The 25,268-nt window shown below is 41.4% G+C and overlaps 1 protein-coding gene across 2 annotated transcripts; it reads right to left on the bottom strand.

Moving 5' to 3' along the window:
• Nucleotides 1-1,741: 1,741 nt before the first annotated feature.
• TM7SF3 (transmembrane 7 superfamily member 3) lies at nt 1,742-24,707 on the bottom strand. Of its 2 annotated transcripts, none has more exons than XM_088134872.1 (12): nt 24,288-24,707; nt 17,501-17,655; nt 15,597-15,747; nt 13,781-13,901; nt 12,767-12,938; nt 11,627-11,804; nt 10,219-10,305; nt 9,046-9,126; nt 7,562-7,714; nt 6,806-6,903; nt 5,185-5,347; nt 1,742-4,660 (listed from the first exon to the last, which is right to left on the bottom strand). In XM_088134872.1, exons 1-12 carry the CDS (start codon nt 24,352-24,354, stop codon nt 4,398-4,400), a joined length of 1,689 nt encoding a protein of 562 aa, XP_087990998.1. In that variant the 5' UTR covers nt 24,355-24,707; the 3' UTR covers nt 1,742-4,397. The 2 variants fall into 2 exon arrangements, with proteins under 2 accessions (XP_087990998.1, XP_087990997.1); XM_088134871.1 differs by having other exon boundaries at nt 17,501-17,658; nt 24,288-24,702.
• Nucleotides 24,708-25,268: the final 561 nt, after the last annotated feature.

The following is a 25,268-nucleotide window of genomic DNA, read 5'->3' on the forward strand; positions in this document are numbered from 1 at the left end:
GCCAACAAATATCTTTATCTGAACTTTAGACATACATTCTAGACAATTTGAATACCTGGCATTCCAAACTTAAAACACTTTCCACAGCTTATTTATACTAATACCAATTTTTTTCAAAAAAAGCTGCTCAAAATATGTTGCTAATTTCAATATTCAGATGTTTAGCTCTGTATCCAATTCATCATATACCTCAGTAAAAAGGAATTTATTCATAATTTTTGCTTAGAAAGATGAACTTTACAAAGCAAACTGTAGACAAAAGATATATTAGGCTGAGCACAAGAATTTGTATAACATGTTTTCCTTCCCTGGGCAAGAATTTCTCAGATGTGTATCCCCCTTTGTAAATTCTAAAATATTTTTGTAAATAGGAGTTAACAAAAAATTATTTTCTTGATATTTGGAGTGTAAAGTAAAAACTATCTGTTGTGCAGTTGATACAGCACTGTCAAAATGCAGTCTTCCTCAAAACCTTGCCATGTAAATGTGGAAACCTTCAAGTTTGTGAAATAGATGTCATTAACTCACCAATAATTATTTATGGAAGCATGCTTGAAAAATAACTTGTATGTGTAACTTATTGTGATTGTCTAGTTCGAACCTTACCTAGCAATTACTTTCCTTATGTGTGGCATGACAATTTTCTATCTCATTTTTGTAATGCAAATGCTTGAAATGACCTTATTGGTGAGAATGCATTCTGTACAGTAAACTTATTTTTACCAGTAAGCTGGGTTGGGCAGATGTTTCAACAGTTCAAGTTGGAGAAATGAAATCCCTTCTCTGATAGCTGTTACTGAAGAGAAACCACAAAATATGTAATAATAGCTTATCAAATTCAGTCATTTTCATGCTGAGCGTAATATTTATCTTACTGATTTAAGAATTAGCTTTTTCTGTTGGGTTGGACCGCAAGACATAAATATGAGCTGTTAGGAACAGTTGAAAGATAAAAGGACAAATCAAAGAAAGCCAATTACAGTTGGATTTTTCAATCTAAGCATAGGTAGAAAAAACGTTTGCATAACAAAAGTCCACAAAGCAACTATCAGAAGATTTCTTCACACATAATTACATACTGCTTTTCAAACAAAGTCATTCACAATTAATTGTAATATACCAGTAATCTCTCACAGCATTCACAGATACCTTTTTGTGTGCAAATACTTAATGCTGCTAGTGATACACAAACTAGAGAACAGTTCAGTGGCAGCACAGGAAATTATTCTCATGAAAATGTACGGTTGCCCTTTTCCAAAGATAAGAAATTATACGATTATGGTGGATTTTCAACTTTTGCTTCCATTCAACCAGCACCTCCCCTCTCTTAAGTCTAAGGAGTGGACATCTTAAACAATACATAAAACCCTTAATCATAGTTTTGCTGCCCCACAGAGCCCCCTCCCCCATTTCAGCCACAAACATTTTAAAAATGACGAGTGGTGTAAGTACTTCACAGTCACTTGATGACAGAAGGCCTTGCAATAGAAGACTTTGTGATCCATGGTTGAGCAAGCTGGCAAGCCTGTCTTGGCATCGCCCTTTCCTTAGTATACAGTGCAACATTTAACCCTGAATCTCCAGTGGTGTTTTGTTCGGCAATCAGGAAATGCACTAGTACCCTTGCTGGTTTGGTGTAACATTTAAGTACCACTACTAGTTGTAGAAAGGAGCAGGTTCCTGGAAGCTTGGCAGGGGGAGATGGCAAGGCTCTGCTGAAGTCTTGCTCTTTGGAAGCCAGGCCAGATGAGTATCTGCTCATTTGTGCCATCAAAGCTGTTTAGCACAGCACTGCTTAGTGAATGAAGTGGAAAGAGGAGCACACACAGTAGTTAGGCAAATTAAAGACCTCATGCCAGTTAGAGCCCATTTATATCTTTGATCCTACTACATAGGTGGTTCCCAGATGAAACCCAAATAAGTCAAACAATCACTTTATCTCTGTGTAGCTCCTTTGGAATGTAAGGGTGGTTTTGAACACTGCTCTTTCCTCTGGACTGAAAAACATTAAGTGTCTTTAGATAAAGGGGAAACGCTAAGATAACTATAGTGTAAGAAAATTCAGTCAACTGTCACTTCCATTTCAAGCTTATCTTTATTATAAAAAAGGATAGGGTGTTTTGTTTTTTGCATTGTCAATTATAGCACTTACTAAAAAAATTATAGCTAATTGTTTGATACCTGAGTATTGACTGGGTCCATCAGACATGGCAATTCATCTCTGCACTAAAAAATAGCCATTAATATGAAACTACTAGAGGTGTGTTAATTTCTTCACTTTTCAACATTAAAATGAAACTGACCTCTGAATAGCTGCTAAGAACTATGGACGTATCCATCTTTCTTCATCAAATCTACTGCCCTGTAACCCAACTGTCAGCTTTCCTGTATGTAAAACTATTTCAGGTTTACTGTTTTGAAGGTCAGATGCAAGAATGGCTTCTAAAGCTTCAAAAAGTTCCAACGAACATTGCCATTTGCTTAACTGTTTCAGACCATAAAGCAGTGGAAGACACAACCTAGATATCCAGTCTGTACCTTTACATTTTCCAGGAATACCTATATGTGCAATGCAGCTACAGCATGATCTGTTGCGGCCTCCTATCTGCAGCATATGTGGAAAGGAAGGGTGAGCTAGCAGAGCAAGGGATCGCTGCTTTTCTGCACCAAGAACGTAAAAGGTACAGCACGTATTTCTTGAACAGAAGATACAACTTTGTAATGGTCTGGCTGGTTTAGGTTAGGCACTATTTTCTCACCTGAGAAACAAACGGCTGGATGGAAAAATCATTGCAATCTGTGCTATTCAATCAATTTAAGCCAATGTATCTTCCAATCCCAGTTCCTAAGTTTCACCATGAGTCCACAGTCCAAGAAGGGATCAACACAACAAACTGTTTTTAAACAGAAAAGGGAGATGAGAAAATAGTTTCATCATCTCGTAAACTCTGCGTGTATGCACTAGGGGGAAAAACTCTGTAAAGGCTACTGCCAGATTTGTAAGGCTGGGTCTCCTACACTGAATCAGCCTATAGGAATAGCTTTGACAACTGGGATAAAGAAGGAAAATTTTACCTGGGGAAGTTTGTTTAGCAACATACCTACAGAAGATTTAGGAACTTAGTTTCACAGTACAGAAACATCACAAAATCCCAATGAAACCAGGGACTTCTCAACACACTTCCATGATTAAGCAGGCTCTGAGAATATAACATCATCTACATGTTTTTTTTTCCTCCACAACAATTTGAAATTGAGCAGGAGTCTCCCCGCATCACTTCTTGGTTCCCTGAAATTGCAGAAATGATCTCTGAATAGGAATAGCTGTTCAGAATAGTAGGGGTGCAATAATCAGAAACTCTGGTTTTGGATTTGTACAACCAACCTACATAGTATGCTCAATTTAGAAAGGACCGAGTTCCTTAAGGCTGAATATAAAACATTCACAGAAGATGAGACAATGAGTGATAGACAAGAAAATCATGGTTTAAGATACTCTGGCCCTTTGAACAGGTTAGCCAAGTGTTCCCTGATGCCTTCCTGTTAGGCTAAGAAATAAACTGACTTCATAGACTTTTGTTACATTTTCTCAAATAGAGTACCAAAAATGCTTCAATATTATTTTTTTATCTTATTAAAAAAATAGAGCAAAAACATTTTAGTGACAATTCTGCAGAGACAGCAGCCCAATCTGAAAAGCGGGCTACTGTTAAAACTCATTAGATATATTACAGGGTTATTCTTAAGAGAAAAACCATTTTCATTCATTTTTCTAGCCTATTTTTTAAAAGTGGGGAGTTTTGCTACAGGATTTGAGAAAACCCCCCCACCCACCCCAATATCTCAGTCAAAATGTTTTGCTTGTCACACACAGCTAGTGAACACAATCCAGGAAAATTCAATTTTTAGTGCAGCTTGACAAATTAAACTTGCTATTTACTAGCATTGATCATCCAAGTTATTTCAATGCTTAAAAGTACAAAAGCCACAATGAGTCCCCCCCCCCCCGCAACACTTTGCATATCCCATTCAGAAGCTAAACCTTTTTGGACTGTGAAGATAAGAATGGTGCACGAATCTGAAATTACCATTTTCTATCTCAGGGATTTGAAGTTCTAAAGTTGCACATTTCATTTATTAAGCTACCTTTCTATTCTACTCTTCCTGCCCCAATAACTTTACACATTAATCTATCAAAGATTAAAATTACAGACAAAAAATTCCTGGGTGCCACAGCACTTGAAATAGTAGTAATCAAGAGTAGATTTGTCTTAGATCACTGTGGATTGGTCTCCAGTTCTGTTGAGGTGGAAAAGACAACAGAGAAAGTCCTTGGCTTACATGGCCCCCAGAGGTATGGATCCATATTTCTTAAGTCTTTCCATCTGTGAATCAGTTCATAACAGTAGCGGTGTTCTTTCACCTGCAGTCTGTTCTTTCTGAAAGATGTCCTTGATCCGGGACAGCTTACTATGGATCCTCTCTCTCAGGGGAGGAACATGATGACTAGGATCCAGGATGTTGGTTACTCTGCGCTCTCTCTCACGCTTCCATATCCGATACGGATGTGGTGGGAAAGGTGCCTCATGCTTTTCTCGGCGCAACTGAACTGTGATTCCTCCAATTGCTAGCATAGTCCAAACAGCCAAGAGGATAATATCTGTAAGATGAAGCCACACAGCTTAGAGTTACAAAACTTTCACCTCCCCGCTTTTCACGAGTCCAAAGCTCTATTTGTTTAAGCCACTTCACTTTTCATTTACATTTTCTTTTCATTTTGAAATCCAAGACACTTGCATTCTTCCAAGACACTCAACCTTGTTACCCTTGTTCCCTATCACATTAACGCCAGCTAGGAAGTACCCAAAAGAGTACTTCAACTCCATACATGCTTCTATATTTTGTCTGAAGAGGAAAGATGGTTTTCTAGTCTGCCTTCCTTGTCTTCTACTCCAGAGAAAATCCAGAAGCTTGGAGGCAGCCAACTCATTCAGCCTTCCTTGGAACATTCAATACAGGTTGAATTTGCACTGCATCCATCATTGTCCCTCAATTGCACTGGTTTGCCACAGTCTTGAAAATGTTTTTAGAGAAAGAGATGACATGGACTTGCTCCAGATGCTCTCATGGGTAAGCCTAATCCATCAAGCACCCAACTTTCCCTTCACCCATCTCAAAACTTACCGTTAGGTTGAAATGGCACAGTGGTGTAAGCTCTTCTGAAGTTTTCATTTAGAATCCTTTGGAGCAGATCTATGCCAATGTAAGAGAGGCTGGTGTAGATGTAACATGCTGTAGCCAACACTACGGTGTAGGAGCCGACTATGCCACACATCAAGATGTTGAGCTGAGAGAAAGATCAGAACATGAATGGCTTTAAGATTGGTGTCCATTTTTTTTCTTTCTTTTCTACTTTTCTTTTTCTTTTCTTGCAAAATTGAAGGTGCTGGTTATGACCCTTAAAGCCCTACATGGCATGGGACCACGTTATTTGAGGGACCGCCTCTCCCCAATTTCATCTACCTGTCCCACCAGGTCTGGCAGAAGAGGCATTTTATGGGTTCCATCAGCTAGGGCAGTGTTGTCCAAACTTGGCCACTTTAAGATGAGTGGACTTCAACTCCCAGAATTCCCCAGCCAGGCTGGGGAATTCTGGGAGTTGAAGTCCACTCATCTTAAAGTGGCCATGTTTGGACAACACTGAGCTAGGGAATTTCATCAGGCAGGACCTAGGAGGAAAGCCTTTTCTGCCATGCCCCCCTGCCCCCCATGGAACATCCTTCCCCCTGAGGTGAGGCTGGCTCCAACCCTGTTGGCCTTCTAGAAGGCCCTCAAAACATGGTTTTGTCAGCTGACCTGGGGATTCCATGACACAGTGGAGCGTGCATGATGGTTGACTGGAACGCACTCTCTGTGTGTTTTTTTTCTCGCCTTTTCTAAAAAATCTTTTGCATTTATTTTGGTTGTATTTTTAATTGGTTTTGATCTATTTGGATTGTTTTATTGTAAGGTAATAAATAAACAAACAAATGACAATAGCTTATTTATTTCCTGACTGGGTTTTTAGGTTTATCCAATCATAATAGGCCCTGAGTAACATACATACCCAATGCAATTGGATAAAAACAAATGCATAAAAAATATCATCCCATATACCTAGACAATAATAGCACAACTCATACCTAGGCATTTCCAAGTAAGGAAGAACAAGATAATACAGCAAATCCTAAAGGCATGCTGAAAAGGCCACTTTTTGGTGGCTTTTTGAAAACTAAGGAGGGCCAGGCCAGATCTAATCTCTGGAGTTCAGAAACGGAGGGCAGCAAGTGTGAAGGCCCTACTTCAAAGTTGGAAAAAACCAACTTTTCAACTACTCTGGTTTCCAAAGTATTTTTCAATGGCCCTTCAACTTAGGTACTCAGGTGAACACCAAACAGCTGAAGGGTTAGAAAGTGCTTAGAGGGAAATGAAATATAGTCAAACTGAATTTTGCACACTGGAGGTTTATTTCAGCAAAACACATTTGTTTGCCTGTACAACCAGAAAAAGGAGATAATTTGGTGGGTCTCTCAGGATTTACTCAGATAATCTGTCTTGTTTTCACTGGTGACATAATTATAGCCCAACCTCAGCCATTCTCACTTCTTGACTAAAGCCCTCCTTGATGATGGCCTTTTTATGAGCAGTTAATGGGCAAGGCTATAAAAGACAAGGCCAAATTTTGCTAAAGATAATTCAGTTGTAGCATCTCATTCATCTCCAAGCCCAGGAAAATTGAAATTGTTCAACTGCAAGAAGTACTTACAACTCTGGGGCACCAAACAAAAATGACTGGAACCATCAAGGTAACACAAGAGAAGGTGACCCAGAAAACAGCATCATCTTGAAAAACCTTGTAGTCTCCTGGAACGATAAACACAGATTTGTAACACAGCTTCTAGTGTCTGTTCAAAACTGCTACTTTATCAAATTCTGAAATCAAGACCAACCTAGGAAGTTTCCTCCCTAAAGAAAGGAGCCCTTTCTTGTGACAAACTTCATAATTTAGCTTCAAGGACAGTTGACCTGCATTTAAAAAGTGACTCAGCTGTGGAGACCTGGCTATACTTTCCCCATCAAGTGAAAATCTGATGGTACTTTTGCTGAAGAGCATCTGAATTCAACATGATATATAAAATATACCAAATTTGCAAGTTTACAAAATTATGTATAATATCATATGAGAAAGGATAAGTTATTTCATCTTATTTTGAATGTACCATATGTGTACAAACATCAAATCCAATGGAAAAGACATCAGACCAGTGTGATTTTTTTCTAGGTTATAACTAGTTTGTTTAAAAAAACACACACACACATTTCTATAATTGTATACATTGTATAGAATTGTATAATTACTACAATGATAAATATAACTTTTTAATTGCAAGTTCTTTTAAAGTAGCAGTTCCATTTATGGGCCATTATCTTTGTATGGATGCTTCAGCAACTTGCTTCTCATCAGTGTCCTTATTAGATGTTCAAATTTCGGTAGGGACCAAGAAGCGTTGCTGTCACTTACCTAATGGAGTGAAGAAAACTGCAGATGCCACAAAACACCCCAGCACTAGTCCTACAATTAACATACATGGGATGACAAAACCAAATCGCCACCAACATCCTACCAAGAGGAGACCTCCAATAATGCCAGCTGTTGCTGTAAGGCCAAGACTGACTGAAAAAAGCAGGTGGTAGAGGAAGGAGGAGAACAAGAGGAAATATAAAGATTAGAGCAGTAACAATTAGTGTTCCACTACACCTCATCTTTGCAAGATTACTCACTATTTACCTTAAAATATTTGCTCATTTCACTACAAGGCAGTGAATACAAGCAGACATATCCTGGTCCTTTCAAAACTGAACTGCTTCCTAAAGCTTTACTGGGCCCAAGTTACTTAGGTAACTTTGAACAACCAGAACCACAATGAGAAACCACACTGCGGTCCTCATGGATGCAACACTTTGCTGAAGTTATCCATTCCAAAGCTATGTGTAATTTTTTCATTAATACAGAAAAAGATGCTCCCTTTCCCAAACAACAATGGAACTGAGACGTACTTTAAATGTTGAAAAGAAGAGCGTATACATTTATACATCCATCCACCATTTTTCCATTCATCATAGCAAGTGTATTATCCATTGATGAGGATAGCAAATTGAGCCCCAAATTTGACACTATCTGTGAAGAACTGCAGGGAAGCTGGGACTTCATAAGGTATCTTAAGGGCTAGTCTTTGAGTAAATACAGCATCTTGGAAACTGAGAATGGAATTTCCCACTCTCATCTACAAGCAAGTTCACTAAGGCAGAGTCTCTTTGAACAATCTGGAATGTTTCTTCCCAGCTTTCTTGACACCCAGGCTGAGCTGCTGCTTATAAGCTAAACTACCAACATACTACCTCTTCATTATTTATATCTACTCTTCCTTCTGTGTGTTTCCCAGCCTCTCCATGTTCTCTCACATCAGTAGGGAGCACTTTGCTTGAGGAATGGAATGAGAAATGTCACACCAGAATCGGGCTGAATCTGGTTCAAGTCCACCCTCATTCATGGAAGGTCAATGGGCGAGTTGGGGCTATTGACTGTCTCAACCCCACGTATCTCACAGAGATTTTGTTGTGGGGATAAAATAAAGGAAGTTCCCCATGAAAGCACCTTGAAGCTTCTGGAGGCAAGGGGAAATATAAATCTAACAAATAAGCCAAATTAGAGAATGGACAGAAAATTTCCATGCAGCGGGGTGATGACATCTCTGACATTCAGTGCAGACAATATAGATTCCTGTCCTCTTTTTTTAGCTTTAGATAGGAGATAATGATCAAGTATTATTTGCACACAGTTCATGTAAGGAACTGATCCAGGGTTTGAGAATATGTGACTTACATCAGATCTATCTACATCCTTAAGCTGGCCACCTCTTACTGTCCAGGGTATCTCTGTTCCAACAATGAACTTCCAATAGCTTTTGCAGGGCTCAAATATGTCCATAAAAAATTTCAACTCACCATCATAACTGAGAGCAGATGTTTTAGTAATGACTATGAAGAAAAAGAAAGCCGTGAAGATAAAGCTAGTAAATAATAAACCTTGGGGGATGGGGGAGAAAATTCAGAAAAAAAAAATTAAAACAGACTTTTTTCCCCAGGAATGTTAAGATATAATTGTGAATATTTTTAAAAAAGGGCCCATTTGACTTTCAGAAACTCAGCCAACCAGCAAAATACATAAAGATAAGGATGGCATAGAAGCTCTAAGATCCAAAACTAGAGGGGCAGGAACTCATTACAGAAAAAGTACATGCTCACAGCTACATGTTGAACTCCCTAACCAGGAAGGTTAGGCTACAACCTTTTAAAAAGCCTTTTGCTTTCACTTTTCAAAAGAGCTTTTTAAAAAAGAGATGCTCTTCAATGGTTGCATCTCTCAGCTTTGCTACCACCTTTTCCCCAAAACTGTAATCGGATTTTACTTTGCTCTTCTGGACTTTTATATTTATATATCTTTTTTACATTTTTACACACACACAGACACACTGTATTGGAACCTAGCTGTAAGCCATCCAGAGTTGTACGGGAGATTGGGGGCAAAATACAGATCCTGAGCAAGTGCACACCACAGCCTAAGAGCAAGACAGGAGAAGACCCTTTTCCAAGTGTCAAAAATGGACACTTCGCCATCCTACAGATATTAAGGCCCACACGGGTTCACAATCACAAGGAGCAGCACTGGTACCCTCTGTCTCTTTATGTCTATCTAACTCAGTGTGTCTCAATCTTGGCAACTTTCAGAGGTGTGGATTTCAGCTCCCAAAATTCCCCAGCCAGCCTTGCTGGCTGGGGAATTCTGGGAGTTGAAGTCCACACCTCTGAAAGTTGCCAAGGTTGAGAAACACTGATCTAATTGGATAGACTGACTATCCTGGTCAAGCTGGATGGAAACTGGGGTTCCAACATTTCTTAAACCTGTTCCATTAGAAATGGATTTTCTCTCCACAACAGTTATGAAATGTTTCTCTGGATTAAAATGAGAAGCACATGTCACATTTTTTCAAAATGTTGAGCAAGACTCCAGATTCTATCTTTCTTATCAATTAGACAACCCCACAGGATCGATACTGGGCAAGATCAACCCTGATGGGAATAGTCTACCTCTGAATCAAACACACATCCTAACAATACCTGTTTTCCAGAATCTGTGTCCAAGGAAACAGATAAACAGGCCGAGAACAGCCAACGTGGTGAAAAATATTTTATAGGACAACTTTCCTATAAAAAGAAAAGAGAATCAGAATTAGAATATTGTTTATAATCATGTTTTCTCATCAACAAATGCGGCTTCACCTCATCAGCTTGAGAGGGGGACCTTCCAGAGCAGATAAGGGGAGGGGTGTAGGAGGAATAGATTAAGCTCTTTATTCTACAGTTATCAGACTACTTGGAGAAATAAATTATACTCTGTTGTTAAAAACCATAGATGTTCGCAGGATATCTGCAGGGTACGGTCAAAAAGTTGGAATGGTGGCCGCGATTATGAGATCTAAGCTCTGATTGTTTTTTATGTGCGGAGCTTCTGTTACACCATTGTAGCTACCATCATGACTTTTTTCAACATATCCTACAGACCCCTCTGGAGATATATCCTAATGCCTTATACCTAATTCAGCTCTATTACCCATTCATCCTCCAGAATTCCTGGCTGTTATTAACCTCAAGGTTGTCTTCCTGATATTGTAAGAAAGTTTAATAAAACTCATTCAACACAGATTTTAACTTCCTCTTGACCTCTCCTACCAGGTCCCTTTCCTCTCAGCCTCTATTCTCAAAATATAAAGATGGATGTTAAATTATTGGGGATACCCTTTTGTAAAACAGGCCAAGAAGAGTAGCAATGCACTTTGTTTGGGTTTACATATTACCTCTAAGCTTCCGTTCAGATCATTCGCAAAACTGTGGTCTGTCAACAGCTCATTTCTATTAATTGCACCAATAGACGAGCTCCCACTTCCAAACCCTGAAAGCACTTCCACGCGTTGATTCTACCCTGCTCCCCCCTCCTTTCCACCCAATCTCATACAACAGAAAAATAAGATCTGGATCATCTTTCCTTCTAAGCCACCGTTGTTTGTTTAACTATGGATTTGCTATTAAAAATATTAAAACTCATTTACTGAATACACCTCCATTGGATGAGGCCACACAACACAGAAACAAAGAACGAAGAAAGCCAGACAGCGTGTATTAGAATGTGTAACTTAAAGGAATGATCCAAAGTCACCTTAAAAAGAATGGGATCAAGATGACATTGGGGAAATAATGCAAAAGTTAAAAGTAGCCCTCTTCCTCCCTGTGTTGCACATATAGGAAATTGAAACAATCCATAGGGACATTTGCAGGGAGGGGATTAAAAAAAAAATCAAGGAAGCTGCTGCAACAAACACATGACTGAAGCCCCTCCCCCGTTTAAAAATCCATCATTATACATGTAAAAAAAGGGCAGGGTTTTCACTGCACGGTTGTGGCTGCCATCTTGACTTTTTTGACCACCCATGGATGCCCCTAGACCACTCTGAACGCCCTGTTGACTTACTGAAGGTGTAGCAGTTATTCACCAAGGCAGAGAAACTACATGCGTACGTGTGAACAGGCACATATGCAGCTGAAGTGTTCCACCTAGGATCCCTCACAATGACGTTGTAGATTACCCCTTGCCCAGGGAGTGAAGAGAAGTACATGGCAGTTCTGTCTTGGCTGGTTAAGGTCATAACCTGTGAGGGCATAAAAAGTATATGGCACATGAAGAAAAAATGGTTCACAGACACCCCCCCCCCTTTATTCTATATTCCAGGTTTAGAGAGGTATATAAGATTTCCTTTTAACCACTGGATTATGTTTAAAAATAATGGTAGCCCACCTTTCAACTCCAAGGCTGTTAAGACAATTAGGAGCGATATGAAGAAATGATCATACATCACATAAAAACACATGGAATTTAAAATAACACAGAGGCAATGCAGAGCACGTCTCCTGGAATTCTTTCCAACCCATTTATCACCAATGACTATAGGAGGACCCTATATGCTGATGGTATTGCACTACAGATGTTCAAAAGCAGGGGAGACAGGACCAACCAGGCCAGGAGTGGGGAGGATTAAAATGGAGGAGTTCTGTCCAACTGGGAGAAGCACTGGGGCAATTTTTTCTAGAATGTTTTTCTCCACAGCCCTGGATGAGTCCAATCCATTTTCAAATTTGATGTTTCTTTGCTGGTGTCTCCCCCCACAACTAATTTGGTCCCAGTCTATTTTCACAGAGTGATCTTCCTGATGGACAGGCAGAGTCCTGAACCCCTCTGTGTAATTTCTTTCCAACAATGCATTGGGTTGGGGAAAAAAGATTGGATTTTTCAGGATGGATGGACGGACAGACAGACAGACAGATAGAAAAGCAAGAAGTGGAAACTACTTTGAGTACAACAGGTCATCAATTCAACTTCAAGCATGTCCAATGAAATGAAATTTTAAAAGCTAGAGACTCTCGTGAGTCAGTCTCAGAATTAAGCTAGACTGATTTTCAGTTAAACAGTACAGGTTTTTTATGTTCATAAAAAGATTCCCACTGAAAAACCTCAAACCATCAATGTTTCTAAGAGGCCTTTATTGGATTTAAGTAGTCATATGACAGGTAGCAAAAACATCAGTCATCCTCAATGAAAAACAGTGTGACTTACTTTAGAGCCATGATCTCGGATACTCTGAACCTCAGACATTTTTCTCATATGACTCACAAATGTGGCTTCAGATAAATCATTCTCTGGCAGAAAATACTGATAGACATCATAGTATAGCCGCCACCTGGAGTCCAGAGTCATCCCAGAATCACATGAAGGCGGGTTTGCACCTCTAGATAATAGTAGGAAATTAGAATTTGTTTAGGTTGAGAGCCATACATTAGAATCCTTTGTTCTGCCCTGCCCAGCCATTTAAAAGCATAATTTCAAACACAGAATGAAGCCTATGGACCTCAAGATGCTGTTGAGCATTTCAACAGGTGATGGCAACTGGCTGACCTTCCTTGACCTCAAAATGCTCAGCAGAGTCAAACCTGGTTAGGACTTGGATGAGAGACCATGAGAGAATACCAGTGGTGTGGGACAGACAGTAAGAAACATCACGGAAAAAGACAATGGAAAACCACTTCTGAACCACTGCCAAGAAACCTACATGGATATGTCCATGAGGTTCACGAGCTGATCTCAGCTTGAGGGAGATTTTAACTTTGTTGTAATGCAGCTGCAGAACTCCAGCTAGCAGATCTAAGCACAAAAAATGCTGAGCGGTGTCATTCAGCCACATTTGGAAGACCACAGGTTCGTATCTTCGGTAATGAACTTGTAAGTTGCTGCTACACCTTGTGTAATTAAACTGTATGTCGCTGCTACAAATCATGGTAAAGTCAACTGGAAAATAATGATTCTTTCTGGTTTAATGGTGGCAAATCCTTTAATATGGAGGATTTTGTCTGAGGAGTAGCCACGCAATCTCAGCTGGAAGTCCACTCATCTTAAAGTTGCCAAAGTTGAGAAACACTGCTCTAGGGTCTTCCCCACAAAGGGAGAGGTTTTCATTAACTTTCCTTGCTTTCTAGCCAGAAAAAGCTAGTATATCTTGACAGACAGCCTTATCAACAATCTTGCTCTGAAGTCTATGTATCTCACATAAGAACAACAGCCAACTGTACATACCTCGTATATCCCAGATTTGCTGGAGCAAATATAATGTGCGTTTCAGCCCAGTTATATTCTAGATAAAGATTGGGATCAGTTTCCAAATTAAATTCTAAGTTGCATCCTCCAGGAATTGGATCTAGGTGGAAAAAAATCAAGCAACTGGAGTAAGAAGGGGTATGATAGATCTTCAACCACTTGTGAAAATGAAACAATGTTCTGTCCACTGTCTTTGATAATATTATGGCATGCAACTGAGTTATCTTCAGCCAAGGCAAGCCCAATGCTAGCCCCCAACTAAGTCTAAGTAGCAACTTCTCCAATACTGCCCTTTCAATGTTCCACGGTTAACAATATAAATCCTGGTTCCTTCAGAAACTGGAGCTTGAACCATGGCTTGAAGTATGTTTGTGCCAACATGCACATGCTGCCTGGCACCCACTAATGTTTAGCTAAGACTGGCTTATTGATGAGACCATTATGGTTTGCCCTGTGTACATGCTAAACTAAAAATAAATCTCATTAGGACCTAAGATTCTGTGTAAACCCAATCAACAGCCGTGTTCCTGTGATACACTGAAGAAGAAACTCTAGGTAATGAGAACGCAGGGCATGGCACCACGTTTAACGATATAACACGTGTCACCAAGTTTCAGATCTGGGCTACCAATATCCAGGTGACCATCAGATGGCAGCAAGATGAACAGAAAATGCTCTGCTACCATCTAGTGGCTGTCTATATTTCTGCAGCCAGGTGTGGTTGCTCCAATAAACAGATGCCACCTTGGATTGCTTTAACTTAGATGCTATTTCTTAAGGTTTTTTAAAAACAGCACCTGGGTTAAAGAGGTATCATGGGGACTTGAAAATGACCCGGCAGGTATCCTTGCTACCTCAGAGTTCCTCTTCAGCATGTTGAGAGAATACAACTAGCAAGTTCAAATCAGAAACAGATTTTGGAACTAGCTTCACAATGGAAGGAATATTTGTGTGGTTGGCTAATGCTAGGTATAAATCAATCCTGTTCTGCAGTAAAACCTTTGCTGAGCTGAAACAGAAAGTCTGTCTTCCACCACAGATTGTGTGAATTGGGGAGTGTGAGACAAGGGTGAGAGTTCAGCACAATAAAATCGATGATTCTAGACTATGAAAAAGATGGGGTGAAACAATAACACAATCAGGAATTTGAAAGAGAAGGACAAAGACTAAATCTGGGTTGATGTGACACAATAACTACAATACAGTAGACTAGCTGCTAACACAATGTGTTGTGGGAAGCCCACCAAAGTGGTTAGTATATGATACAGCAGGCTGAGCAAAGCCAGCAGTTGGGTAACTTGGTAAAACATAATTCAGTTAATCATGGGTTAGCACAATCTGCAAAAATATAACCTAAGACATTTTGTACCCTAGCATGGGCATCCAGTAGAAGCCATCGTGACATTACATAATGTTATAAATTACATAATTTGTGTCATTTGTGCAATGACATCATGATGTGTAGGATGTCACTCTTATTCCTCCCTCAAACACCGGTGCTTCCTAGCATGGCTGACCAGGGAAAACTTTATGGCAATAACTCCCAGTCTCAGGGTAGGTACCACCCATGGTTACTAAGGCTGTTATTGACGGTCCATGATGGATCTAGATATATGGCTTGAATTTCATATCACTAAATCTTGCAGCATTTGCTATTTTTCCTTGAAATCTTGCACAATTTTATCCCAAACTTTGCAAAGTATCTTTGCAGAAGTTTTGTGAACTTTGGGGGGGGGAGGGAGGGAGGGGGGGAGGGAAGGAAAGAGAGAGAGAGAGAGAGAGAGAGAGAAAATACCTTTTTCAGTGTATGGAAAAGAAACAGCTGTGCTCAGCACCTGGTTCGTATCCACAGCTTGCAAATACCACGTACACACCGTTTGTTCAGGCCGAAGCACGGAAACCAATCCTCTGTCTACTCCAGTTCCTGAGTTGTTAGGAGAAGGTTCCTAAGAAGAAAAAGAAATTTTGTACCTCTAGAAATTAAGATTTTCATTCAATTTTCCTCATTTATCCTATTAATAGTCCACTTTTCATGGTAACCATGCTCCCTAGGCAGTTTATAAGTTTGACAAACAATTCTAAATAAAAATATTACTAAGGAATGGCTAACCAAGTTGTGGAAATATACTTTAATGTCCAGAATAACTTCACATCAAAAAAGTAAATTTGATGTAGAATCGAACTGGAAACCATTCCTGGACTATAATTTAATACATGGATTTATGTTTCACCCCAAATTTGAGCTTTTCTACATATACTATAGAGTTTATATTTCAATTTCATGGGAAACTAGATTTTGAGCAGATTTAATTTATTATAGCTAATAATATTAGTGATTTTTACTGTGTTAAGCAGCTATCCTTAAAGCTAATCATGATTTTGTTTTTCCTTGAAAAAGTAGCATAATACATTTCGTAGTTTCATAAATAATCAATATATCAAAAATGGTAATCATGTCATTTTCTATCCCACATTTTCTTATTTGCATCTTACTATTTGTATTTTTCCCTTTTATTCTTTTGACTAGTCTATGTTCTTTCTTTAAAATGTTTAAAGAAAAAGAAAAAGAAATAAAAATACTGTAAATAGGGTTTGGAAAATAAATTGTTAGGATCCCTCCGACACAGCAATATGGGATAATAATGCCTTCTTCTTCCAAGGATCCTTTTATAGTGAAATGCTATCCACATCTACTCTAAAGTAATCCTGCAGACATCAGATATTCCCCAGTATGAGTTCCAGATGATGGTTTAAGTATCTTGTGTAGTTTCTCTCAGCCTAAGCTTTCAAGCTGTGGCAAGCCAATACAAAATGCATTTCTAAAAAAAGAACCTAGACCTACAGCCTGCTTCACTTACAGCCCAAGAAGTGTTTATTAGGTACCTGGTGTCAATAAAATTCATGCCTTCAAGAACAATCTGATTAACTATCTACTTCACTGCTTTTGAATTAAACATTCAGTTCAACAGCATGCCAATTTTACAGCAACTGTGATGGAGGGTCAGTTCTATTTCTGATGACCAACCAGATCCAGTTTGGCCTAAGCCACAGGTGCATCACGTACTTGGTGATCCACCCAAATGGTTGAAGGAATTAAGAGATACTTCAGATAGCCTGGGAACAACCACTTTTGTTGACATTCCAGTTACCTTTGCAACATCTAGCAGCCTGACATTAGCGGATGGGGAAAGCTTAACCTCCCTTCATCAACTGTCCATCCATCTTTCCCACAAAAACAATATAGCCAACGGAGCCCCATTCCGCAGCTGCTGTAAACCCTGTCCCATACCAGACCCTCTGACCTCGGTCTGGGCAACACGATTCCAGTCAAGGTTAGTAAAACGATTACTATTCTTTTCTATTGGATTCACTCTTTTCATTCTTTTAGCTTCAGGGACAAAGCAATACACAGCTCAGCACAGTACTAGGGATTACTTGGATGGAATCTCTCCAAACTCTCTATCCAAACTTTGATAGCTATTCTAATGGGATATTCCAAACACAAATAGATATTAGTGTGTTATGCAGAGCAGAAAAAAAGTATGCTCCCTTGCAAGGCACTCCTACTAAGAACTATTGGTATAAAGAACTTGCATCATTGAAAACCAACTACAAAGAAAAAAAAATCACAATGCTTTTTGTTGAGTATATAAACATGTCTGGGTCTACATTATTGTTAGAAAATGGGATTTTGATTACCTTATCAAAGGAAATGGTCACATTTCTGTGGTGGGCATGGATCTGGAAGATGACGACAGTCACATTGCTGGCAACATTCCTCAACACAGCTTCAGCTGGGACAGTTTCATTCAACAACAAATTCTTGAATTTCCCTAAAGAAAACTCAAGAAGACCTGCTGTAAAAGGGAAAAGATGCTATTGAATACCAACCCCTACTTTTTAAAATTTATATGTCAGGTTATATCCCACCTTCAGCCCAAGCATTCTAGACTCCCCATAGCCACCACCTTGTGGGACTGATTGGACTAAGTGAACATTTGTGGAAGGTGGAGCTGAAACTGGCCTCTCCGATCCTAATCTAACACTTATGCCCTGAGTGAAGAAAACATCCCATATGTTAATCAAGGACTAGGATGGTAATGTGATGAACTGCAATGTTCAGTCCCCAACAAATGTGATTACTCTTGAAACTCAGATAAGTTCAAAGAAAGATTCATTTATCTAGAAGTAGTATGCAGTCTCCAAAGTCTTGCTGAAACTAAAAAGCCTGTGTGCACCAAACTCTACTTAACCTCTTTTTCCTTCACCACCCCCCTTCCATCCCATAGTCCTTCTTGCACACACCACTGGGTCTCTCCTGGTCTCATGCTGGTATGACCTTGGGCATTCCTGAGAGACAGATAACAGTCCATCTGTGCTTAACAGTTATTCCTCTAGCGTCCCCCCCCCCCCCCGCCTTTCTTATAATGGCAGAAATGAAGCAAGCTAATTAGGAAAATGGTTAATTGATTGCGAGGCTTCTGACAGGTTGTTATATCATCAAGCATTCCTTGAAATCAATAACACCTTCAAGAAAAGTCTATTTATTCCTCCACCTTGTCACATCCCAAGACACCATCCACTCTCCTACTCTAGCTAACCAGGTGTTGGGGTGCTGGCAAAAACTCAGTTTTGGGGGGGGATAAAAAAAATTACACTGCTGGATCCCTAGTTGACAGCATCATGCAACTATTGCATAATCTCATTTTTCAGGATTTATTTTAAACCCAAACTGAGCTGCAACACTGCATTTTCTCTCTCCCATAACCCCCCTCACTTTATTCATATCACTGTGCTGAAACTGCAGGCAATTATATAGGAATATACAATTTATGAGGAAGCATACTTTGTGAGAAACTCCAGCTAAGATTACAAGTGACAAGTGACTGTATTTGTTGAGGAATGGCGGGCTCTCCCACAGTTCTGTAAAGCTTCGCACCATCAATGGTCCACACTCAACAAGTAAAAGTCAACTCTAAGCTTCACTTTTTCTGCCAAGCAATTAAAGTCTTTGCTTGCCACATTGCCCTCCAGGCTTGTATATTTGTCTTCCAGGCTAATGTGGCTGTGCTTAGCAGCGGGTGAAACATTTGGAATTCGGAGGAACAATTTCAACCTTCTCAGAAATGGTCCAGTGCTCTTCCAACTATTTTGGAAGTTCAAATCAACCATGTTTTGATCTTGAATGCTTCCCCAAATGGCTGGAACAAGATTGGAACACTTGTGGTAAAGTTGGAACTACCATTTTGAGCTCAACAAGCTTGAAATACTTGTAATTGAAAACCTATGGCCTGCTACTTAGAAAAGATTAAGAAAAGTAATTAAGGAGCTTACTTAGCTCTATAAACAATATATGAATTTATTATATTAAAAGTGACTCTTTCACAGGTAGAATGCCATCTAAAGCCAGGAAATCTAACAGGTATGTTTGGATTACCCAAATCCCAAGTCATCTTCTCCCCAGGCAACTGACTCAGCCTAGCAACACATATTCACTGATTACTTGGTGAGGAAGAAAGTGATCATTTGTTAGTCCAAATCATAATAAACTCTGCAGTGGTCTAAGTAGAATCAGCACTATTGTGGACAGAACCATAGCAGGATTTTCTCTACCCCTTTCTACACAACCCCCATTTTTACTAGGTCTCTCTAGGATTGTATCTTTGACTCAGAAGGGAGAGGGAAGCTGCTTGGATTAACATGGTTCACAGGGTGGAGAAAAATTACATTAGGTCTAAATAGCCACAGAACTGTTTTGGAGTATGGGGAACCTCCAAGGTTAGTTGGCTTGGTTAGAGTATTTGCAGAACACATTAACTCTCCCGCCCATGTCCTAATTTAGAGATCTTGTAGGCCCCACCCTTCTGGACGATGGCCAGTTGTAGTAGTTGTACTTTTACCAGAAGATTAGTGAAGAGGAATTAGATAGTCGTATGTATCTCGTTCCTTTAGATGCATGGTATACAGAACTTTATTTTCCCAAGTAATTATTGAGTTTGTAATCCAGAATTAAGCGAGCATCTATTTTAGTCACTACAGGATTATACCTGGGTCATAGTTTGGTTTGCCCTGCCCTTGGTGAGACGCATGTGTAGAGTAAGATCATCTCTCTCATCTTCAATTCCAGAATCTTGGGGAATAGATACTCCTTAACTCTGAGATGGTCTCAATGCCACCTGGTATAAACAAATACCCCTTAACCTTGATGGTCTCATCCTTGGTGGTAAACCATAACCTCAATGGTTTCATTCCTGGCAGGAACAGGCAATGCACCCCAAGATAAGATAAACTCATCCTCCTTGTCCTTGGTAAAATCCAGTGAGATGGGGTCATTGAAAACAGTTGTGAGGAATGGTGGTCAGAAAACCCCAAGAGATGTTGGGATAAGCTGTTCAGAAAACCCCAAGAGATGGAATTTGGATGCAGATCTAACTGGGAGGGTGCTGCATATTTGCCAGCTTTGAAGCAGCCATCCACTGTTATCTCTTCGGGGTTCCCTAATTTATAGAAGGGGCTTAAATTCTGTCTGTCTTTCTCTGCCTTATTGTATTCTTGAATATTCTTTGACTGCTGTCTCATGTTACATATGTTATTTTCCTCAAACAGCTATTTCAAGGTCTCATGGACTCACAGCATTCATTACCTGTTCCTCCACTAGATATTCAAAACTGGTGGGACAAACTTCTCTAATCTTTCAACTCTTCTGAACCGGCGAGCTCTGTAACATTACAACACCCTGCCCTAGTCAACAGATTAAGAAACTTGCTAAAAGTTATGCACCAGAGCTTTAGTAGAGAGATAAGCTTCTGGGGATATTATCACCCACAATTTATTCAATAAAATAACTGAGACTTGCAATTAGGACTTTAAGAAAATGTTTACCTTAATTAATAATAAAATTAGGTTCTCTTGGACATTGCGAGCATATATGTGCAAATGATGGTGCAACAGATCAGATTAGGTGGACAACTGACCTGATTCACATCCTGTGTACACAGTCCTACAAAGTACACAGATCATGTTTATGAACAGGAGTGAGCCACAGAGATCCTTGAGCTCCTGAACTAACTCTCCCATCCTCCTTGGAGAAGGGATGAGAATGTTTCTGCTTCTGATTAAGTACAGCTTGCCCAACTGTCCAGCTAAATTTAACTACCCTTATGATAAACAAGGCATTTTTCGTAATTATGGCTGAAAGTGGCCTAGTGTAAACCATAGCTAGTGATAATCAACTTGGATAATGTGAGAAACCAAAGCATCCATACTTCTGATGATCACCTGAAGAAAAGGGAGAACAGAAGAGGACAAGGAAAAGAAGAACATGCAAACAGCAAACCCCCACAGACTCAATTCTGGGTTTGTGCATTAAACTAAATATTCCATTATATCTCTGGCTGTGAGAGCACAGGTCAGACTGGCATGAAGTACTCCATGCACTACAGCAGTTGTGTAGCACAGTGTGAGTACAGAAGAGAAACTCTCTATACGATGAAAGCAATCCAGGTCAGTAGGCCAAAACACCCCTACAATCGACAGTATTCAATTCCTTGATTCACACAGCTTGCAAATTCAAAACGTGATTGATTTGATTTGGGCTTAGTGTGTTGTGCGAACCAAACCAGGATTTATGGCTTCTGTACAAATTCAACCAACCGTGACTTATCCAATATGGCATGGTTAAACAAACCATGCAGTGCAGTGTAATATGTGAACCTTGCCAATGTGCCACCAAGGCAAAAGGCACAATGCCTATTAAACTCTATTTAGTTCAGTTCATGAAAGGCAGAGTTTTCTCCAGAGTAACTGGAGACAAATCTTACTGTGCTTTGCTAATGTCTGTTAAATTGGAAATTATGCCATTCACAACAATGTACGTCATTGGTATAATGACACTCTTATACAAATGACATAAACTGTGGCTTACTTTACTTGCATGAAGATGTCAGTGCTCAAATAAGGCAAACTGCGGCAAATGCTGTAAAATTCATGTCATTTTCACTGCTTTGTTGCTATGGATTTGTCTGTCGTTTTGCAGGACGTCCAGACCAAAATCTGGTCTAAAATGGGCAAAAGCTGCAGACCAGGGGTCCGTGAAATCAGGGTTTCACTTAGATTTCATTCTGCCTTCCATTTTTACTTCTGGAAAAATTTAGAGAAATTCATCGGTACGTGGCCTGCAATTCAACTCGCCCATTTTTCTTCTGTTATTTTTCTGCCTAGTAGAGGGCACGCCCACATGCCTCCACCTCTACCTATACCTCCACCCACAGGTGAAGCAGCCCAAGGGCAGCCTGAGATCAGTGTTGTCCAAACTTGGCCACTTTAAGATGAGTGGACTTCAACTCCCAGAATTCCCCAGCCAGCCATCCTGGCTGGGGAATTCTGGGAGTTGAAGTCCACTCATCTTAAAGTGGCCAAGTTTGGACAACACTGCCTTAGATGATCTATCTGGAAGTGGCATTTTCCCTTTGATTCCACCTCCAGACTGCACATGTGGGCAATGCAGAGGTGTTGATGCATCTGGAGGACGACGACTGAAAGGACACATTCTGTGAGGACAAATCTGCGCCTCCAATTGCTTCGGCCAGTTTCCCATGGAGCTGCCTCCTTTCATCCAGTCCCTGATCACCTGTCCTCCTGCTCCTCAGTCCTTTTTGAGCTGGGAAGAAGACCAGAAGACCAGCTTCCACAACCATTTTTTCTTTTGAAATGGGTTCCAGCCATGAATGTCCAAGTATAATGTTTCCCATGGAGCTGCCTCCTTTCATCCAGTCCCTGATCACCTGTCCTCCTGCTCCTCAGTCCTTTTTGAGCTGGGAAGAAGACCAGAAGACCAGCTTCCACAACCATTTTTTCTTTTGAAATGAGTTCCAGCCATGAATGTCCAAGTCTATGTTTTCATAATATAAGAATTAGAGTGGGGACCATTATTCTTCTAAAGCCTGGTTAACCCAAAACAAATTTCCATCTTAAGACTGATTTTGAACTGCAGATGACATGGATCCAAATTAAATTGTGCACCTTCTTGCTTCTTCCCCATCCTACTTTTAATAATAACATCTTGATAGAGAAGTGGGAGAAGAGCTCTAAAGTTTATGCACCTTTTTAAAATGCTCTCTTGGCATTTAATAAAGACACTGTACAACTATGGATTTTTTCATTAGACCAAGACAATTTTGATTACTTCTGATGCATTAAGATGGTTCTTCACGTACTCTGCCTGTTCTCTGCTTTTCATAGCGCATAATTCCTGTGCCAATTACTGGAATATGTGCAATATAGCAAGGAATTCCAACCAGGAAGATGTGCAGAACTAATTTGAACAGATAATTAAATTATGGCCTAAGGAACATCTGGTACAGTACTTATCTGAGATCATCAACTCCCTCAGCAAGAAGAACATTCTTGTTCATTTGCTGAGAAAGTTAATAACACTTCACTGTTACCAAAACACATGACTAAAACTACAAGGGCACATGATAAACTCTTTTAAGGCCTACAGTTCCCATGACTACTTAATTTCCTCTGGAAGACACCTCATTTGGGAAGATGGACCCAACCCATGCCTGTCTCTTGGTCCAGAACATTTCCCAGCCAATAAGGGCCTTATCATCTTAACAATTACTCACCCAACATTCAGCACAGGCTTGTCTGCTACATCCTACACCAAAATGTAGGTTTTCTTTTTCACTCCCATCTATCAGGAATGATGAAATTCTTAAGGACTCTCGCACTATGTCTTCACACTCTGCCTCGTTTTGCAAGATGCCCTGAACCACAAACTAGCCCAGCGTGTTTCAGCCTACCTTCCTGGCTAACCCAGCCTCTGTTACAAGCCCAGAAAACCTAGCTAAGTGAACTGGATCCACACTTAATCACGCTGTCTTTGGAACAAATCCACTGAAGCCCACGGGGCACGGCAAACCTGTCCCGTGTTTTCATCCGGTTGATCCCAAGCACGACTAAGGCAGGAGTCAACCCATGGGCTCTTTGGTGCGAACGCCTGCATTTGTCTAATAAAAATGAAGGCATCGCGGCGAAAAGCAGAAGAGAAAGGGTACCGCGCACGCACGCTTGTTTTCCAAGCACTGGCATCGGTCTCTCCCGCCCGGCTGCTTGCGTTCCTTTGAGGGAGACCTGTTGCATAATTTGCAAAACAGGCAGACAATTTTCTTGGCACGCAAGAGACGCTGCCTCCTTGCTGCAAGTATTGCTCTCTCTGCGTTCACCGCCCACCTTTTCTAGGAGAGCTCCGGGGGGTTTCCACCGGGATCTCCCCGATTCTTTCTTCCCCCCCACCCCACCCCACACTCGGGGAGGCTGAGTCAGAAACCCTCCCCGGTCCGAGCCGCCCCACGACTCCCCCCCTTCCCTCCCACCGCCTCGGAGAAGCGAAGTCTCCGCGGCGCGCAGCAGGCGCCTGCGCTTCCACGCCGGGCCGTCCCCGGCTCGCCCGCCGCCCCCCGCCGCGCCCGGCCGGCCTCACCTGCGGGGGGCTCCTCCGCCCCTTCGCACAGCAGCGCCCAGAGCAGGACCCAGCCGGGGAGCCACATGATGCCCGCCACCCAGCCGGCTCTCCGAAGACACGGGGAAGGGCAGGGGCGACCCGAGGCCCATCGGGGGGGGGGCGTGCGCGCGCCCCGACGCGTGGAGGGACCCGGACCCGGACCCAGACGCGACGCCCTCCCTTCTGCGCACCGCGGAGCCCGGGGACGCCCGGCCGAGCGAGCGAGCGAGCGAGCGACCGCCCACGCGCGCGCGGCTGCCGCTGCCTTTCCGGGGCTTTGCGCAGGATGGATGGGCGGGCGGACGGCCGGGCGAGCGCCTTGCGCGGGGGCCGGGGTGCAACCTCGTCCGCCCTCTTTGCAAAGCCGGCGCTTTGCCCGTCTGCGTTCCTGCAACGCCCCGGGCGGTCTTAAAGGAGGAGGGGTGCTGGGGGTTCTTGCTGGCCGTGGGGGGAGGAGGAGGAGGAGGAAGAGGAGGGGAAGGCAGCCCTTGGGGTCGTGAGTGCTCCCAGCGGGTCGGTGAGACCCCCCGTTTTCTCACACCCGGAAACGCAGCCCCCCTTTTCGGGAAAAACTTGATCCGACTCTCGGAGTCGGTCAAAGGGTTTGCGAAACGCTTCGCCTTCCTGGTGATGTCCACCGCCCTCGATTGCCACTGGCAACAGTGAGCCGAACATCCTTGGTCGGCAAGGTCAGAATAGACCAGACTGGGGGTGACTGGGACCAGTGTTTCTCAGCTTTTGCAACGTTTAAGATGTAGGGACTTCCACTCGCAGAATTCCCCAGCCAGCACGCTTTGAGATGTGTGGATTTCTGGGAGGGGATTTCAGCTCCCAGAACTCCCCAGCCAGCATGGGAGTTCTGGGAGCTGAAGTCCACACATCTTAAAGTGTGATGGCTGGGGAATTCTGGGAGTTGAAGTCCCACATCATAAAGTTGCCAACGCTGAGAATCATTCATTT

This window comes from Python bivittatus, unplaced genomic scaffold (assembly GCF_059951505.1).
Source record: "Python bivittatus isolate LINGU-HERP-01145 unplaced genomic scaffold, Pbiv_v1 ctg000120_np1212, whole genome shotgun sequence".
NCBI classification, from domain to species: Eukaryota; Metazoa; Chordata; class Lepidosauria; order Squamata; family Pythonidae; genus Python; species Python bivittatus.

What these genes read in the sequence shown, in the direction of transcription:
- TM7SF3 (XM_088134871.1), bottom strand. Translation starts at nt 24,354, where the DNA reads ATGTGGCTCCCCGGCTGGGTCCTGCTCTGGGCGCTGCTGTGCGAAGGG. An exon ending in TGACCATTTCCTTTGATAAG is followed by an intron (nt 15,748 to 17,500) that starts GTAATCAAAATC and finishes TTTTCTTCTTAG; the next exon opens with GAACCTTCTCCTAACAACTC. An exon ending in TTTTCCATACACTGAAAAAG is followed by an intron (nt 13,902 to 15,596) that starts GTATTTTCTCTC and finishes TTTTCCACCTAG; the next exon opens with ATCCAATTCCTGGAGGATGC.